The following is a 16852-nucleotide window of genomic DNA, read 5'->3' as shown; positions in this document are numbered from 1 at the left end:
ATCCCTTAGGGCCCCAGGCAGTGCCTGGAAATGCAGAGTGGAGGAGCTCTGGCCCACTGAGGAGGGTAGGGGAGAATGGAATGGATTATGCTGGGGTGGAGCCCACAGGCCTGGCCTTTGGAAGCACACAGACCTAGATTATTAGCTTCGGAGGCATGATATTTTGATGTCTCTGAGATTGCTCATCTATTACAAAAAATAAAAATAAAAACAGAAGTATTTACATAGTCAGGGGTTGTTGTCAAATTTTAAGAAGGTGCTAGTGCCTGACACTCATATAGTAAGTGGCCAACAAATGTTTGTTCCCACATGCATCCCCGACCCCTTCCCATGCCTCCTGTAGGGACAAGCCACCTGCTCATCCCCACCAGAAAGGAGCCTGGGTTTCCAGCTTCCTTCAAAGGGAGCCATGGGGTGTGCTGTGGTTTTACTCATGTTGACACTCGGTTGTCTCCAGGAGGCTAGGCTTTGGCGATGACGGCCAGCCTGGATGGTCAGTAAGCAGATCCCCTAGGGATCAACTGGAGCTGGAGAGTTCCAGGCCAGACATATAGACAGGTCTCCCAAAGTTTGGCTAAACAGAGGCAGGAAATAGAACTCTTCCCGGAGGACCTTCCTTTTGGGGCAGTGGAAAGAATAAGTTCAGTGTTGCCCCAGTATTTCCATCTTACCTGGAGCTCTGGGGCACAGACCATCCTGAGCTCAGCACAGCTCCTTGCATTAGAATGGTGAGAGTGGTGGGCACCGGGCTGCCCTGAGCATAGAGCAGTGAGGGAGCACGGGGCTCTGTCACAGGGACTGAAGCTGAGGTGGGGGTGGCTGAGGCACAAAGCTGATTGGAGGCTGGGGGTGAGCATCCACTTCTGGGTTGCTAGACTCCCCACCATGTGGCATTCCTGGGGCCAGGGCACCCTGGAACACTCAAGGCCTGCTCATCATGGTGGACGCAGTGCTCTCCATGGGGACCAGGAGGGATCTAAGAGGGGACAAGGAGTTGGGTTCTAGTCCCAGCTTGCTTTCTGACCCCAACCCTGGTGCTTTTGCTTTTCTGGGTTTCAGATGATTTCTAAGTGTGCTTTCTGCTCTAAGCTGATGGACATCTCTTTTCTCCCAAGATACCAGGAGAGGCACCTCTGGGACATCACTGAGGCTGGCCCTGACCAGAACTCCTGTGGCAGAGCCTTACTGGATTCCAGGTATAAGTCTGGGCCAGTCTTGGCTGGCTGAGGCCTTAGAATCATGGCTGTCTGCCCTGTGGGGGCTGTGTGCTCGGAGCGGGCAGGGGCTTCACGTTCTGCATCCTGTGTCCAGCCCAGCACCTTGAACAGAGCAGGCTGCATGGAACCGGCATGTGAGAAGCCCCGTGAGGCACCCAGGCCTTGAGCCTCCACGGCTCCAGGATAAACAGGAGAGGGGTGGGGCAGGGGACCGGGCAAGGAGTGATCCACCTGCCCAGGCCTGCCTGCTCCTGTTGGGGTGAGGAGGAACGACGGCTTGGAAACTTCTTCCAGCACTGCCAGTGTTGACTGGGGAGCTGGGATCAGGAGAGGGGCCATGGCCCACCAGAAGGGAGCCTGTCAAAGCCTGAGGAGGCTTCTGTTTTCCCCAAAACAAAGAATTTTTTTCTCACCAAGGAAGAAATTTCCCATCCCCTCAGCCCTGTCCTGCGACTTTTCCCTTGTTCAAGACACATCTCCCCTGTACCTGGCCTCCCCACTCCCCCGCACCCACCTACACACACCCAGAATGGGCCCCATAGCCAACATGACCTCCAGATCTGGATGCATCTGAGTGCCTCTCTTGAGCCTCCTCAGCCCACAGCTCAGCAGGACACCCACACAATCACAGATCCTGGAGCAGATCAGGGTACAGAGCACAGACAGGAGTGAGCCAAGGGACAGGGCAGGGCAGAGTGTGCAGAGGGTACCCATGCCCAGGGCAGCCCAGTGCCCTTGCTTCCAGTCCAGGGAGGGCCTGGCCAGCGCTTCCCCAGGTCCACTGGATTCAATGGCGTCTCTGGTTACCAAGTAACTCATACGAGAGCTCAGATGCAAACTCCAGGAGTTGTTTTTCACAGAGAATCAGAATATGTCAACCTGCCCATTGGTCCTCTCCTGCAACCCCAGAGCTAGACAGAAGTCCTAGAAGATTGCTCCTCCTTCTTCATCTGGATCTAGAGGGTCCTGCTAGAGTTTGGTGCTTCCCCTTGCAGGATCTATCCACCTAGCCCTGCTGCTGCTGCTGCCGTTGCTGCTAAGTCACTTCAGTCGTGTCCGACTCTGTGCGACCCCATAGACGGCAGCCCACCAGGCTCCCCCATCCCTGGGATTCTCCAGGCAAGAACACTGGAGTAGGTTGCCGTGCCCTCCTCCAGGGGACCATCCCAACCCAGGGATTGAACCCACATCTCTTACATGTACTGGCATTGGCAGGTGGGTTCTTTACCACTAGCGCCACCTGGGAAGCCCTAGCTCTGGGTACCAGCCCCCAGATTTGCTCACTGGACCAGACTGACTGGAAGGCTAGGGTGGGGCAGAACCCCCACGACAACCAGGCTCCGAATATTTCTTCTCCCCATCACTCCTGCCTCTTCCCACCCACGGCAGCCCTCTCCCCCAAAGCCCAAAGAACCCTGGGGTCCTTGAGCCTCATCCTTTCCCCGAAGGTCTTGAGAAAAGGTTGCTGTGAGAGTAGCGATGAAGTCTCAGAGGAAGACTAACCTGAGGGTGGGGACTCATGAAGGTAGTGCCCTGTATGTCCCTCCTCACAGGCCTCGCGCCGGAGAGGCCCTTCCCAGGCCTCCGGGACACACACACAGATCCCAGAGAGGCTCACAGGGCCCCTTGGACCTTGGAGTTGCAGCCACCCTGCCTCAGGCTGCGGGGGTCTCGCTCACGCGGCAACTCGCAACTCGGGGCCCCAAATCTCTGCAGCTACAGGGGAAGAGCAAGCGGATCTCCCCGGCCAAACGCCCGGAAGGCGGCCGCCTTCCCCTGACCCCGCCCCCGCCCGCCCCTCCTCGGCCTCGCCGCAGAAACTCACATTCCTTCATCATGCCGATGTCAATACAGCGCTTGAGCCGGCAGGCCTGGCAGTGGCGGCGGTTGTCCTTGGTGATACGGCAGTCTCCGTTGAAGGGACAGGTGAAGAGCGCCTTCCGCTTCATGCTCCGCCTGCCGAGAGAGAGCAGGGACCCTCCGCTGGGTCACCCACCTCCCAGCCCCTCAGCCCTGCCTGCGTGAGAGAGGCCATGACTGTGAGACCTGCTGGCCAGGCCCCTGGCTCCAAGACTCCCAGGGAGAATGGGCGCCCAGCCAAGCCCCTGGCCCCTCTCAGTGGCCACCCCTGCCCAAGCCTCTGACTTGCATGCCCGCCTGTTCACTGCTGATTCTTCCGCCATCCTTGCTTTTATTTACCTTTAAAGTCCTCTACTCCTCCTTATCTTTTATTACACAGGAAATATGAGTGAATTAACCTAACAAAATTTTTTTTTATAAATACTGAAATCTGCAGAGCAGCTTTCACTGCCCTTAGCTGTGTGTGTGTGTGTGTGTGTGTGTGTGTGTATGCAAGCCCAAGGGTTCATTTTCCTAATTCTGCCTTTCTCCCCTGCTGCCAGCTACAGCACATGGGACTTTTATGAGGCTGCATAGAGGCCATCTTCCTAGAGGTTCCTCTTACAGCTAAGCAATTTAGCAAAGAATAAAGACTCCCAAGTTGGGGTCTTAGGAGTGTGACAGTGTTAGTCAGTCATGTCTAACACTTTGTGACCCGATGGAACTGTAGCCCACCAGGCTCCTCTGCCCGTGGGATTCTTCAGATAAGAATACTGGAGTGGGTAGCCATTCCCTTCTCCAGGGGATCTTCCCAGCCCAAAGATGGAACCTGGGTCTCCCGCATTACAGGCAGATTCTTCACCATCTGAGCCACCAGGGAAGGCCTTAGGAATGTGAGTTCTTAGCTTCTTGGATACTGTTTCATCCCCAGAAATTCAAGGAGCTTGATGAAGCTGAGCCCACAAGCAGAAGGCTCCAGGCAGCTGGCCCTTGAGAACAGCTCAAGGCAAGGACACACAGTCACCTGGGAAATAGCTGCTGCTGGCTTTGGACCTCAGCCCCTGGTACCCTCCCATCACAACCCTCATACCCAAGGGGTCACCAGCAGACTGGGCAACACAGGGAGGTGGGGGTGTTGGCTATTTGGTGGTTTACCCCCAGCCAGCCCCTGCAGTGACCCCCCAGGGAAAGACTGCACCCTCAAGATCTTGCCTATGGAAAGAGAAAGCCTTTCTCCTTGTGCCTGCGTACATTTACCGCAGCTTCCCAGAGGAGCAAAAGAACACGGAAGCACCTCAGTTAGCCTGAAATGAGACACATCTGTGTGTTCCAGGACCCGATCCCCCTTCACTCCTTTCTCTCTTTCTCACCTAGTGGTTCCTGAGGTGCCACCTGTTAGCATAAATGCTCAGGCCCCAGAATGCCCATGATTCTCTAAACCTACTTAAGGACCAGAAGTTTCTAATTAGAGCAAACTCTCATTTCCTTTTTTTTTTTAACAGCTGGGCATTTTGCCTGGGGAGGCTAGCTGAGAGGCTTCCCTGTCCTCCCACCCACTGTTTTGTCTGGCTCACAGTCACCCTGTTCTTTTTCGAGAGCCATGGGCACCAAAAAGAACATGCATCATGGTACCTCTAGACATGTGAGCCGAAGCCTCTCACAGCCCTGTACTGGGGGCCAAGTGTTTCTCAAGGCCCCAGAGGGAGGGGGCCCCAGTGTCCTGTCGAGGCCTCTCCTTCCTCAAGCTCTTTGGGTCCCACCTCTGACCCTCCTTGGTGGGCATTTCCCTCAACTGCAAATTTGCTTGGAGAGAGAGTTTGAAACGTCATCCTTTTTCTTTCATCTTTCTCAGGCTGCAAAGCTGAAGCCTCACCCGGGAAAGCTGGAGGCGGCCGCTTAGCCCGACTTTGCCTAACAACAGGCGTGGACTCCGAAGAGGCTGGGATAGGACTCCAGCTGGGTTAAAAGATCCTGGGGGCGGGGGCCTGTCTCCTTGCTTTCAACCGTGTACTCGGAGTTCGAAGCCCAAGAGAACTGAGACAGACAGAGAAGGAGGAAGAGGACCAAGACCATGACGAGGAGAGAGAAGTGGAGAGACAGGAGGAGGTGGAGGGGAAGAGGAAAGGAGAGGGAGAGGAAGGGAGGGAGAAAGATGTGGCCAAGCACACGACCTCACAGCAGGGCTCAGGCCAGGCTACTAATGTAGCCTGGGCTTCTCACCCTTTGCCACCCCGTGTCCTGGAATCCACCAGCCTTGAACTATGTCTCCACATTGTTTGAGCAAAGCAGAAAGGAGCCTATGAATGCATGGAGCTCTAAAATTATTATTATGAAAACATGCAGTAACTAGCCCTCCCTCAGCTCCTCTACAGACAGAATCAGAGGCAAGGAGCTGGATAGTGGCTGGGGAGACAGAGGCTGTGCCTCGTGAAGAACATCATCATGCTCTGGGCTGTGGGGTTCAGTGTCCGAGGCAGGGGGTGGGGGCAGAAACCTCCCTCACCAACTCCAACGGCAGACCCAGGCCCTTCCTGGAGCCTGGGTCCTGCAGCCAGCCCTTCAGGCATGTGGGCTGTTTGCCAGGACCGTTTCCCTGGGCTCCGAGGCCTAGCTCGGTCCGTTCTGCCGCCTTCTAAGGGCTCTTGCACACACGTGGCTGTCATCTGGCCTCTGCCATGAGGACTCAGGGCAGCCAGACTGGCCAGCTCTGGCTCTGCGCTTTGTCCTCAAGATCCAGACCCTGCCCTGCCTTCCTCCCAAAGCTAATTGCCTGTGAGTTGGTTTGGGTTTGAGAAACAAGAGCCTCAGGTTTCCATGGGAGCCCATTTCCTCAGCAGCACTCTCAGCCTCATCCTCTGGGTGGTTGGCAATTACACCCCAGCTCAGGAAAGGGGGGTAGTGGTGGTGCAACCAGGCTAAATATAGATGCAGTTTCTAGAAAGCCAGGGTGAGAGAGGACATTGACCAATTCTTCTGCCAGAGACCAATTCATCAAAACATGAGACAGGCAGCTCACAAAAGCATCAGGCGCCTGAGCCAGGGGCTCAGGCCTGGGACGGGAGGGTCCTTCTTTTTTATTTTTATTTTTCCGGAGGGTCCTTCTTGAGTAGGTGATCCCTGCCAGCAGAGACACACCTTGTAATGTCCAAGACTGGGGCCAAGTGCTAGCTCTCAGCTTTGTCTCTACTGCAGCTCCAGTGTCAGAGAAATTCCAGAGCCTGGTCTAGATGCAGGCGCCTGCTAGAGCTCTTGATATCAAAGGTCTGTGTGGTCTGATAGTGAGACCTACGGGGCTCACTGTGTGTGGTGACCACCAGGGCTTCTCAGCAGGTGAGTTAAAAAAGAAGAGCCAATTTTAAGGAAAGGAAGGTTGATGGTAAGGAGCACAGGCCTCTTTTTTGGAGAGCTGTTCAGCAAGACAGGTATATATTGCCACATGGCAGTTTTGTTCCAGACCACCATGATAAAAGCAATATAGCAATCAAGTGAGTCACACAAATGTCTGGTTTCCCAGTGCACGTCAAAGTTATGTTTATGCTGTATTGTGCTCTGTTAAGTGTGCAAGTGCACTCCATCTATAAAAACAATGTACACACCTTAATTAAAAAATACTTTCTCACTAAAAACTATTAATTATCATCTGACAATGCAGAATTGCCACAAGCCTTCAATTTGTAAAAAGCATAACATTTGTAAAGTGCAATAAAGCAAAACACAATAAAACAAGATCTGCCTGTGTCTACCAGCATGTAAAATGCATGGAGCCTTTATTCATCCAGTAAAGCCATTTCCAGGAGTTCATCCTGGAAATGGGTAGACCAGTCTCATGTAGGGACCTGAGAACTGGATTGGGAAGATTTATTTTTCACTTATGTCCCCTTTTGAACTGTCTACATCTAAAAAGAAAAAAAGAAAAAAAACATTCACAGGGGTTATTCATAGGACCAAATACAGCAGCAAATAAACACCACCCTTTATAACTATTTAAAAAATTTAAATGAAACACAGGCTTTGGTTACATGGGTCTATTTGGGCTTAAATTCTAATGCACAACCTTAGGGAAGTCACTTAATCTCCCCATGTCTTAGTTTACACATCTGTAAAACGGAAACAACCCTACAGAGAGCGTGTTGTAGGGATTAAGCAAAGGAAGCAGGACCTTTACTGCACCTTTAGTGCTTAAGCACTAAGTAAAAGGAAGGGAGAGGAACTGGCAGGCAGGGGCAGTGGGAGGGAGTGCTGACGGGTGGCTGAAGGCAGCAGTGTGTAACCTTCCCATGAGGATCTGAGACCCTGGAAGCAGTCAGCACGTCTCCACTCACTCTCAGCATGGCTGGTGTGGGGCTCCATAGGTAGAGAGGCTCGAAACATATCATCGCTTCATGTGCTGTTGCTTCTGATGTCTAGACCCACAGCCCTCTTTGACTTACAGCAACCAATGTCCGGTTTCTCTGAGTGCCAATCAGGTCCCACAGAGTTCTTGACTGACATGAGGGTCTCTAGAGCTCCCTGGACAAGCCCTTGCTTTCTCATATCTGATATTTAACTCCTGTTTGGGGACCTTTTGCCAGAGACCCTTGCTGACACATCACAGTTACATATGTTCCAGGTCCCATAAAAGAGGATAAGAGAGGACTATCTGTTCTCAGAAACTGCAAAGGAACAGTGATAAAAAGCACCGTTGATCAAGAGCCTTCTCTTCCAGCACTTTACATATTCTCTCTGAGGCTCTCAACAGCCTAGTGGGATAGGTATCCTCCCAATTTTACAGGTGGTACGAAAAGGCAATGGAAAGTGAAATAATTTGTTTAATGTCATACAGCTAAAAAAGTGTGAAAACTGACATTAGAATCAAGATTGGTTGGATTCCAAAGCCTCTGGGATTCTTATGTAATATGGTCTTTAACATGAATCTACCATATCTCAGCTCCAGCTGAAGCAGGTGTCAAAAGTCTGTCCCCCCCCAGAGTCCACAGGCAGGAAGTAGGTGCTGTTTGAAAGACTCATGTAGGACAGAGAAGGACAGAGGCAGGACCCGAGATGGGCAGTTTGGAAGTGGGAGTGACCTCTGCCCATCCTCTCCATGGGCGCCTCTATTGCCGGGACATGGAGAGGATTCCCAAGGTGCGCTGAGAGGGAATTCACACCAGTGAGCCCTGAGGAGAGCTGGTTCCTAAAGAAATAAAACTGACCAGAAAGAAATGTACGACCTTCCTCATGTCCAGGGAGCTGCCTTTCTTGACACCTCCAGTGGAGTCCCCTCTCCAGATATCTGGCTTCTCCACCCAAACTTCCAAACATCAGTCTTGGCTGCTCTGAACATGACCCCCCTCATTCTCTTCCATTCACATCCTTGAGCAGCTGCCAAGCTGACCTGGACAAAGTTCTCTCTAGCAACACTGACCTCTTGGTGACTGATTCACTCGTGCCCAAGGAACACCCTGAGCGGCAACTCCTCGCCGCTTGATTTACTCTACTGCCTTTAAGCACCTTGAGTCGCTGGACACCTGCCCCATTTCTCTGCCTCCCTTCACATCACAGCTCCTGCAAATATCATTTGGGTGAACTTCCTGAGAGCCAGAACATTGTTCATGTTCCTGGATCCTCACCAGCCTACACTTCCCCAAACCCACCATTAATGAGGTCCCTGAGCACCTTGCAGCTCACAAATAAGGAGGCATTGCTCCACATCATCTTTGTCAGCTTGGCGCTTACTGCACATATCAGCTTCATGGTGTCCTGATGAGGAGGAAGGCAACAACATAAGAGAGGCAAATGCAATCTGTTTCTCAGGCTTGCCTTCCAGGCAAGGATTTTAAACTTCACCATATTCTTCATTCTCTTCATCAAAGGGGTCTTTCTGATTTTCTTCTCATCCTTTACACCTTCCCTTATATTAGAATCTGGACAAAGCCATTCATGACCAGAGATTCATCCACAGATCATCACTCACTCTCTCTCTCTCTCTCTCTCTCTCTCTCTCTCTCTCTCTATATATATATATATATATATATATATATATATATATATATATATATATACTTATGCTTTATAGTAGATCTGCATATATTTTTCCCCTGTGGCTCTTGCTTATGATTTGTTTGTTAACATTGTTCAGTCACCTGGGTGTGTCCTACTCTTTGCAACTCCATGGACTGCAGCACACCAGGCCTCTCTGTCCCTCACCATCTCCCAGAGTTTGCCCAAGTTCATGCCCATTGTCATAGATGATGCCATCCAGCCATCTCATCCTCTGTCACCCTCTTCTCCTTCTGCCTCCAATCCTTCCCAGCATAAGGGTCTTTTCCAATGAGTTGGCTTTTTGCATCAGGTTGCCAAAATATTGGAGCTTCAGCATCACTCCTTCCAATGAGTATTCAGAGTCTTCTCCAGCAACACAGTTTGAAAGCATCAATTCTTCGGAGCTCTGCCTTCTTTATGGTTCAGCTCTCAAAACCATACATGACCACTGGAAAGACCATAGCCTTGACTATATGGATTTTTGTTGGCAAAGTGATGTCTTTGCCTTTTAACATATTAGGTTAACATACTACCAAGACATATAATCTTCTAGAAGCCTGTGCATGCCAACCTTTCATTCTCACTGGAAATAGCATCTTTCTCTATGGACTGCATGTATTCCAGAGGAGCAGGGAGTAGAAACAGTATGAAATGGCTTGCAGGAGTGACTGGCTGGCAATAGTCTCTAATTCTTGACCATAGGTCAATAGAACCAACCAACCCCCATAATCACACTTTGATTTGATTATGAGTCTTAGACTTGCTGAAATGATCACAACTCACTTCTAGAGCAATTTAGTTTGATTAAGAAGTCAATCAAACACTAAATGGTCAAAGGGGCTTATATCCCAGGGGTTAGAATATAGTCAGTGGCTCAACCCTAAGGTAATGCTTTTTCCTTGAGAACTGCTCTTGCAGGGCTGAGAGAGCTTCTGGAGAGCAAGGGCTTGTGCTATCTTTGTGTTCTCAAGGATGCGGTACCCAACGCAGAGAAGGACCTCCTTCTGACAGAGGCCTTCCTACCCAGGATGAGGATTCTGCAGACAGATACAACTGACAATGGAATTCTCAAACAGCTATTTGAAATAGACTAAAGAAGAAGATTATCAAATAGTATATGGATGAAGCAAAGGAGGAGAAGTATGTGGAGGGGAGAGAGGAGGAGAAATTATATGCAGACAGTCTATTCTTGTTCTTTGTGGTAGTTACATTCATAAAGCCATCATGAATGCCGAATCAGCAAATATTGAATCATCGCTCCTAGGAGAATTTGGATTAGGTTCCTGTGAGCCTCCGGTCACAATGCTTTCATCAGTCCATCAGTAAATAACTTTGTTTCATGTGTGGCATCTATTTAAACGCACCTTATTTAATACATGTTGTTGACTCATTAACATTGAACTCATAGCCAACAGCTCTACAGCCTGTGTCTAAACAAAGCTTGTCTAACATGTCTTTTCTCTGTAAGGCACCTTTCAGCTTTCACATGCTTAGGAGAACCTGAAAGAATTTCAGCACCATGCTTGGGTGCCACCTTACACAGTGAAATCACTATCAAATGGTACAAAGATGGCACTAAATATACCAAGAACAGGACACTTGTTCATAGTGTGAGAATTGAAACAGAAGGCAGAATGTCTGGCTCAGCCTTGGCTGGGAACGTGTGCAATGAGAGACAGAATTTTTCTCCACTCTGCACGTGTCCAGAAACACCAGAGCTGCAAGTATTGATCTGGGGATGACAAGTAAAGCTTACCAGGTCGTCAGATTTGCAGATGTGGACTCCACAAACAATGAGGATCAACTGTGCATATTTATAAAACAGAATTCAAGCCAAACAATGGGAGAGATGTTGGCTCTTCAAAAAGTGCAGCCTGGGCTGTCATCAAGGCAGAGGCAGTAAAGTTATAAGGTAGATGGAGGACAGGGAAGCAAGATAAAAGCAGCTTGCTGACCATAACACCAGACCTTGCTGGAGGGAGTAGTGGCCGTCAGTCAGCTCAGACTCAAAGGGGCCTCGGCACGGTGGCTCAAGGCAATCAAACTCCAGGCCTGCCAGTTTCTGCCGCAGAGGGCAGGTGAGTTAGGATTCTAACTCTGATTCACGCTGCCCTCAGTGCCAGTTCAGGGAAATGGATTCCTTGTTCTGGACTTGATTCGCTCTTTCCTCTCTTTGATGGAAAGCCCTGCCATTAGCTTTACTCACCCTCAGCAAGACTATTACATAGAAGCTCATTTTTGGCTGCCTTCTTCCAGGCTCCATTCTGTTTCTCTCTCCAAAATATGCAAAATGCTAACTTCTCCTGGTTTTGAATCCCACCCTGCCATTCCTCACTTCTCTCTCCTCCCTCCCTGGCTCCAGATGGGAATAGCCTTTGTCCAGCTTTTCCAGGACTTTCCCATACAGTCTGCACTGGTAATGCTGGGCCTACATGAAAAGAGAAGAGGCTGCTCGCAGAAAAACTAGCCCTGACCAAACCAGAATGCGTGTGCTTTCCTGCACACTCTGAGGTTAGCTTTCCAACTTTGATAAGCAAGTCGTGGTGCACAGATCAAGTATGGAGGTCCAACTAGGGATGTCATTTCCCTTGTTCCAGGGGATGGTTTGGTTTGGATGGTGGCAGGAGGGGAGAGGGTGGGGGTGCGTGCTCTGAGGCCAAGTTCTTGGGCTTCCTGGAGGCCATGCCAGTCTCCTGGACTAGGAAGCTCTGATCATCAATGGTAGGAGGTTCACTCTGGAAGGACATGGCTGTATGTCAAGGGGTGATGGACGGATGGGGGTTCACATGAACTGCTTCCACCCAGGAAGCAGTTGGGCCAGAGGACAAGCTGGAGCTGAGGGCAGAGGAGGAAGAAACAGACCCTGTTGGCCCGGGTGGCTGTGAGAACGGGAGTGTTTCTGGGCCTGGTGAGGAAGGAGACACAGAACACGCAGGGTCTCTTTGCGGGAAACTCTGTTCCTCACCCGCTACTCCTCGCTCTTGCAGGGCACTCACCTGAAGAAGCCTTTGCAACCTTCGCAGGTCATAGCGTTGAAATGGAAGCCGGTGGCTCGGTCCCCGCACACCCCGCAGATCCGGGGCACGTTCCGGTCAAAGTCGCCGGGGTCAGGTAAGGAAGTGCTGGCCGCAGTCGCCTCCATGGCTGCAAGAACAGCAGGCGGGGATGAGGCCGCTGGCACCCTTCTGCCAGGAGCTCAGCAAAGTCGAGCTGTCCCCAGGGCCCAGGCCTCAGTGGGATCCTCGGCACCCTCGCTTTGTGGTTCCGGGTGCCACCAGCTCACCCTCCTGAGGCTGCCGGCCACAAGCAGAAGCGGGTCTCCCCAGACAGGCTGGAGCACGTCTGCAGGGGGCGCTGTGGCGATGCTCATGGCGTGGCCTGGCGTCAAAGCCCGGAGAACCAGAGGCCGTATCTGGTGCCTCCGGGCTGGACTCCTTTGGGTGAGGGCTCCTGCCTCTCTGCGTCCCACTGTCCTCATCTGAAGAGTGTGTTTACTTCACTGGGTGTGAGGAAGGTTCTTGTGAATGATACCCACATCACTGGCCTCAGCTGCACCTCAGCAGTGGACCTGCTGCAGGTCAGAGGCCTCTTTGCCCAGGGTCCCCTCCAAAAGGGAAGGGGGCCTCCAACAGCCTTGTACACAGAGGGACACCTTCAGCCCCTCTATCCTTCAGGGTGAGGGGAAGAGGACAGGTTACCTGCCCATAGCAGACCCTGTCATGCCAGCTCCAAGCAGCCCCACAGCTCAGGACGGACAGCCTGGTGTCCTTGCTGTCCTGGTATCCAGGTTATCAAAGCTTTCCCCCTCCCCCTTCTCCCTTCAATGTAAATTCAACGCATTGTTCTGAACATCCTTCTGAGTAATGTGAGTCGTATAGGAATTAATTTTGTTTTCAGAGGCTGTTTTTATAAATAGGCATTATCATCTAGAGATAGATTTCACACTTGAAGAAGGAGGGAAAAGAGACAGAGAGAACAAAATATAATAGCTCTGGGAGAGTCTTCTCAGGAAGCAGCTGACAAGCCTTCCCTTGGGCAAGTCAGGACCTCAGCTTCACCTGCCGCCTGCAATCCTGCCGGCTACTAGCTCAGGGCTATGTCTGGGGTCCCTCCTGCCTGGTGAAAGGTTTCAGATGGGGCTGCCTCCCAGTTTTATCTGAATCCTCACAAGGGTCACTACAGGTTTAAGTGCCTTGGCCTCAGGGCAGAAGGAAATCAAGTGAGAAAGTCAGTGGCGAGGGGCAAGCGCCCTAGCCCCTCCCACACCACAGTGCCACGTTATCCCACTGAGAGAGGTAGCTTCCGGGGGCCCCTGGGGGCTCTGAGCTTCTTTCCAATGACTAGGCCCTTGACCTGAGCCAAGGTACATCAAAGACCAGTAGGGTCTTTTCTCAGTCCATCTTCAACTCACTCCAATGAGGCAAGTACTATTATCATTATTATTGTTATTATCGTTGTTGTTATTAGGCTTGCGGCATCCCAGTTCCCTGACCAAGGATCGAACCTGTGCCCCCTGCAGTAGAAGTATGGAGTTCCAACCACTGGACCTCCAGGGAAGTCCCTTGCAAGTACTACTATTATTACTCGTTATGGACAAGGCCCAGAGAAGTCCAAACATTGAAGTTCTCTAGCAACTAAGAGTCAGACACGACTGAGCGACTTCACTTTCACGTTTCACTTTCAGGCATTGGAGAAAGAAATGGCAACCTACTCCAGTGTTCTTGCCTGGAGAATCCCAGGAACGGGCGAGCCTGGTGGGCTGCCGTCTATGGGGTCGCACAGAGTCGGACACGACTGAAGCGACTTAGCAGCAGCAGCAGCAGCAGCAGCAGCAGCAGCAACTACAGTTACCAAATGTACAAAACAAAGACTTAATATTGGAAAAAATAATCCATGAAGAATTTTAAGCTAAAGGAAGGAAGTGGGACAGAGAAGGACAGGTACTATCAGTCCTGAAGGGGTAGAGGGTCCCTGATCACAGACAGACCTAGCAGACCCTCCAACTTTCTCTTTCAGCTTTTCTTTTCCTGGGAACTTTATTAACAGTGACCCTGTTGCCCAGCCCAGTCATAGCAAGGTTGATACTTGTTAAGCTATAATGCTTTTATATACACACATGCACAGAGAGAGAAACACTTAAAAAAAAAAGAACAAAGGAATGATTAACAGAAACTTCTGATGGAGTGAGATTGGGGAGGACTTGCAGAGGCATTACATACTAGCCATATTCAATTTCTTTGAGTGGTAGGTATTATGGTGGGTGTGTGTGTGTGTGTGTGTGTGTGTGTTTAGTCACTAAGTCTTGCCTGACTCTTTGAAACTCCAAAGACTGTAGCCCACCAGGCTCCCTGTTCATGGGATTTCCCAGTTAAGAAAACTGGAGTGGGTTGCCATTTCCTTCTCCAGGGGATTTTCCAGATCCGAGAATTGAACCCGTGCTTCCTGCATTGGCAGGTGGATTCTTTACCACTGAGCCACCTGGGAAGCCCCATTACTACTACTACTACTAAAATACCATTATCTGTTTTATATGCTCATCTGTATATATAAAACATGGCCTAATTGTTAAAACAAAAATAAAAGAGAGGGTGCCTTTAGTTTGTCAGCCTTGTCCCCACAACCCTTAGGAAGTCTATGCTGACTCCAGGCTTCTGGAGTATGACATACACATCCAAAGAGTGGGCATGGACCCCAGAGGCCCCAGGAGGAGAAACTGTCTAGGATGCCTGTGGCTTAACCCTAGGTCAGCTGAGATGTTGCAACTCCCCGTCATGTTGCTACAGACTCTGTGTCATTCAGAGGCCAACATCTGGTGGATTTGGTGGAAAAAAGACAAATTAAATGTGGGGGTGGAGGGAAATTGGTCGAATCAGTCTAACAAGTATTCAGCATCATCTGGGCTCACGGAAGATGTGATAACGCAAGAGAGTTGGCAGAACGTGTCAACACGGCACCGCAACTGTGCCTTCCTGTAACAGGGGGATGCCAGGAAGGCTGCTGGCCCCTGGAGTGGGGCCCCAGGCACTGGGTTAGGCCCAACCGAAGGCTGGACCCAGCAGCCAGAGGCCCACAGAGAGCAGGACAATTTCAGGTGAACTCAGAGACAACTCAGCCCTACCTAGGGTTACATGCTGCTACCAAGAAGCCAGGACCTAGACCAGAGTCCAGAGGTGGAGAGGAGGTCCAGGCATCTATGGCCTGAGAGCTGGTAGTGCTAGGAGTGAAGGGCAGAGACTGCAGAGGGCAGGAGGGACAAAGGAAATGGGAGTGGGGCTGGAAATACCACATTACTGATGACCCCCTGGGGTCCTGGCTGGGGTGTCTGCAAGCCCCTCCCTCTGAGCCCCCACCCCAACCTGGGCCCAGCTCTGGGTCTCAGTTTTGGGCTGTTGTGGACTCTGCTGACACAGGATGCACCCACCCACATCTACCAAAGGCAGAGAGTATCTCTTCCTCCCTCTGACCACTGCCTTCCTATTTGCCCCCATCCAACATCCCTGCCCGCCTCACCCCTCGAAAACAAAAAGCCCAGAGGTTGTGGCTGAGGAGGAAACACCCACCTGTAGGAGCAGGGGGACAGGGAAGTCAGGCCAAGGGGTGCCCTTCTGTGAGGGCTTGCAGATACTTCCAACCAAAAGGACTCTGAAATGAAAAAAGGGAAATAAATGCTTTATGTACAGCCCTGTGTTGATCTCACCACTGGAGCTCTAGAGGGCCCATCAGGGAGGATGTGAGCCTCTTTCCAGGGACTTTGGTCCTCAGAACGGGGACTGAAAACTGGACGGAAGTGATCTGTTGGGGGCAGATGTGTCATCACTGGCAGGGCTGAAGGGGCAGGAGCCCAGCCGGCAGCCGGGAACCACCTTCTCTTGAGGGGGGGCGTGAGCAGCGTCCAGCGGGAGGGCAGATGGAAGCAGCCTCCTTGCTTCAGAGGGTGCCGGGAGCTCGACTGCTCCCGCGGCCCCACCCAGGTTTTAGGGATGCTTGGAGGAGCAGGGCCAGAGGGTGGCCTGGCAGGCTCTGGAGGGCGGGAAGGAGACCGGCGCCTGGGCGCTGGGGGCAGTGCAGTCAGACCTGGCCTCTTGGGATGGCTTCAGAGACAGGTGTCTGGGGTGTACGGTCTGTGGAGCCTGGGTGTAGGTGGAGCAGGTGCTGCAGGGGTTAAATACAGCAACGTACAGCTTTCAAACAGGATGTTTTCTGCCACTTTTAGCTCTTTCCCAGACATGCTCAACACCCCCAGCCTTGGTGAAGGCTGAAGGTGGGTTGAGTCTGGTGTCCAGACTCTGGGTCTTAGTGGTGTGATGGGTCACCAAGCTGGGGCTGGTCGAATTTCACCCTTCCTACCTTCACCCACACCCAGCGCTACTTGTCTACCACCCCCCCCCCCCAACACACACATGCACACACACGCACACACACACACTCTTTCCCCCTTCGCTGACACCAATAGGAAGTAGCTTGGGAGATAATAGGTACACAGGTGTCTGACTTGAGCCCTGGAAAGGCCTTTAAGGCAAACCCCCCGATGGGGAAGGTTCAGACCCTCAGCTTCTGTTTCTCTGCCTCCTAGTGGTCCGACGAGGCAGGGGCAGGGAGAGCGCAAGGAGCATCCAGACCTGGGCTCAGTCCTAGGACTGCCAGCCCCCTAACCCATGTGCCCCCAAGGAACATGCGAGGAGAGTGTCAGTGGACCCTACTGAGATAACGTGGACATGGCCGACCCCCTCCCAAGGGCCGTGGGTGGAGGAGGGATACCTGCAGGGCACAGAGAT

General features: G+C 51.6%; 1 protein-coding gene across 5 annotated transcripts in view; it reads right to left on the bottom strand.

The window, feature by feature from the left end:
- Positions 1–16852, bottom strand: part of VDR (vitamin D receptor) — a 106629-nt gene that overhangs the window by 20303 nt on the left and 69474 nt on the right. For 2 of the 5 annotated variants that reach the window (XM_069580894.1, XM_069580893.1), the window contains exons 2-4: positions 15638–15719; positions 12074–12221; positions 3043–3173 (exon numbers count right to left, since the gene is read on the bottom strand). In XM_069580894.1, coding sequence (XP_069436995.1) covers positions 3043–3173; positions 12074–12219 — 277 coding nt within the window. In that variant the 5' untranslated portion in view covers positions 12220–12221; positions 15638–15719. Of the gene's footprint in view, positions 1–3042; positions 3174–12073; positions 12222–13788; positions 13919–15633; positions 15720–16852 lie in introns of all 5 variants that reach the window. The other 3 variants (XM_069580897.1, XM_069580895.1, XM_069580896.1) reach the window with 2 other exon arrangements.

The sequence above is a fragment of the Ovis canadensis genome, chromosome 3 (assembly GCF_042477335.2).
Source record: "Ovis canadensis isolate MfBH-ARS-UI-01 breed Bighorn chromosome 3, ARS-UI_OviCan_v2, whole genome shotgun sequence".
Taxonomy (NCBI): Eukaryota; Metazoa; Chordata; class Mammalia; order Artiodactyla; family Bovidae; genus Ovis; species Ovis canadensis.
Note: the sequence above shows the minus strand (reverse complement) of the source record. Positions and strands in the feature narration are given on the sequence as shown.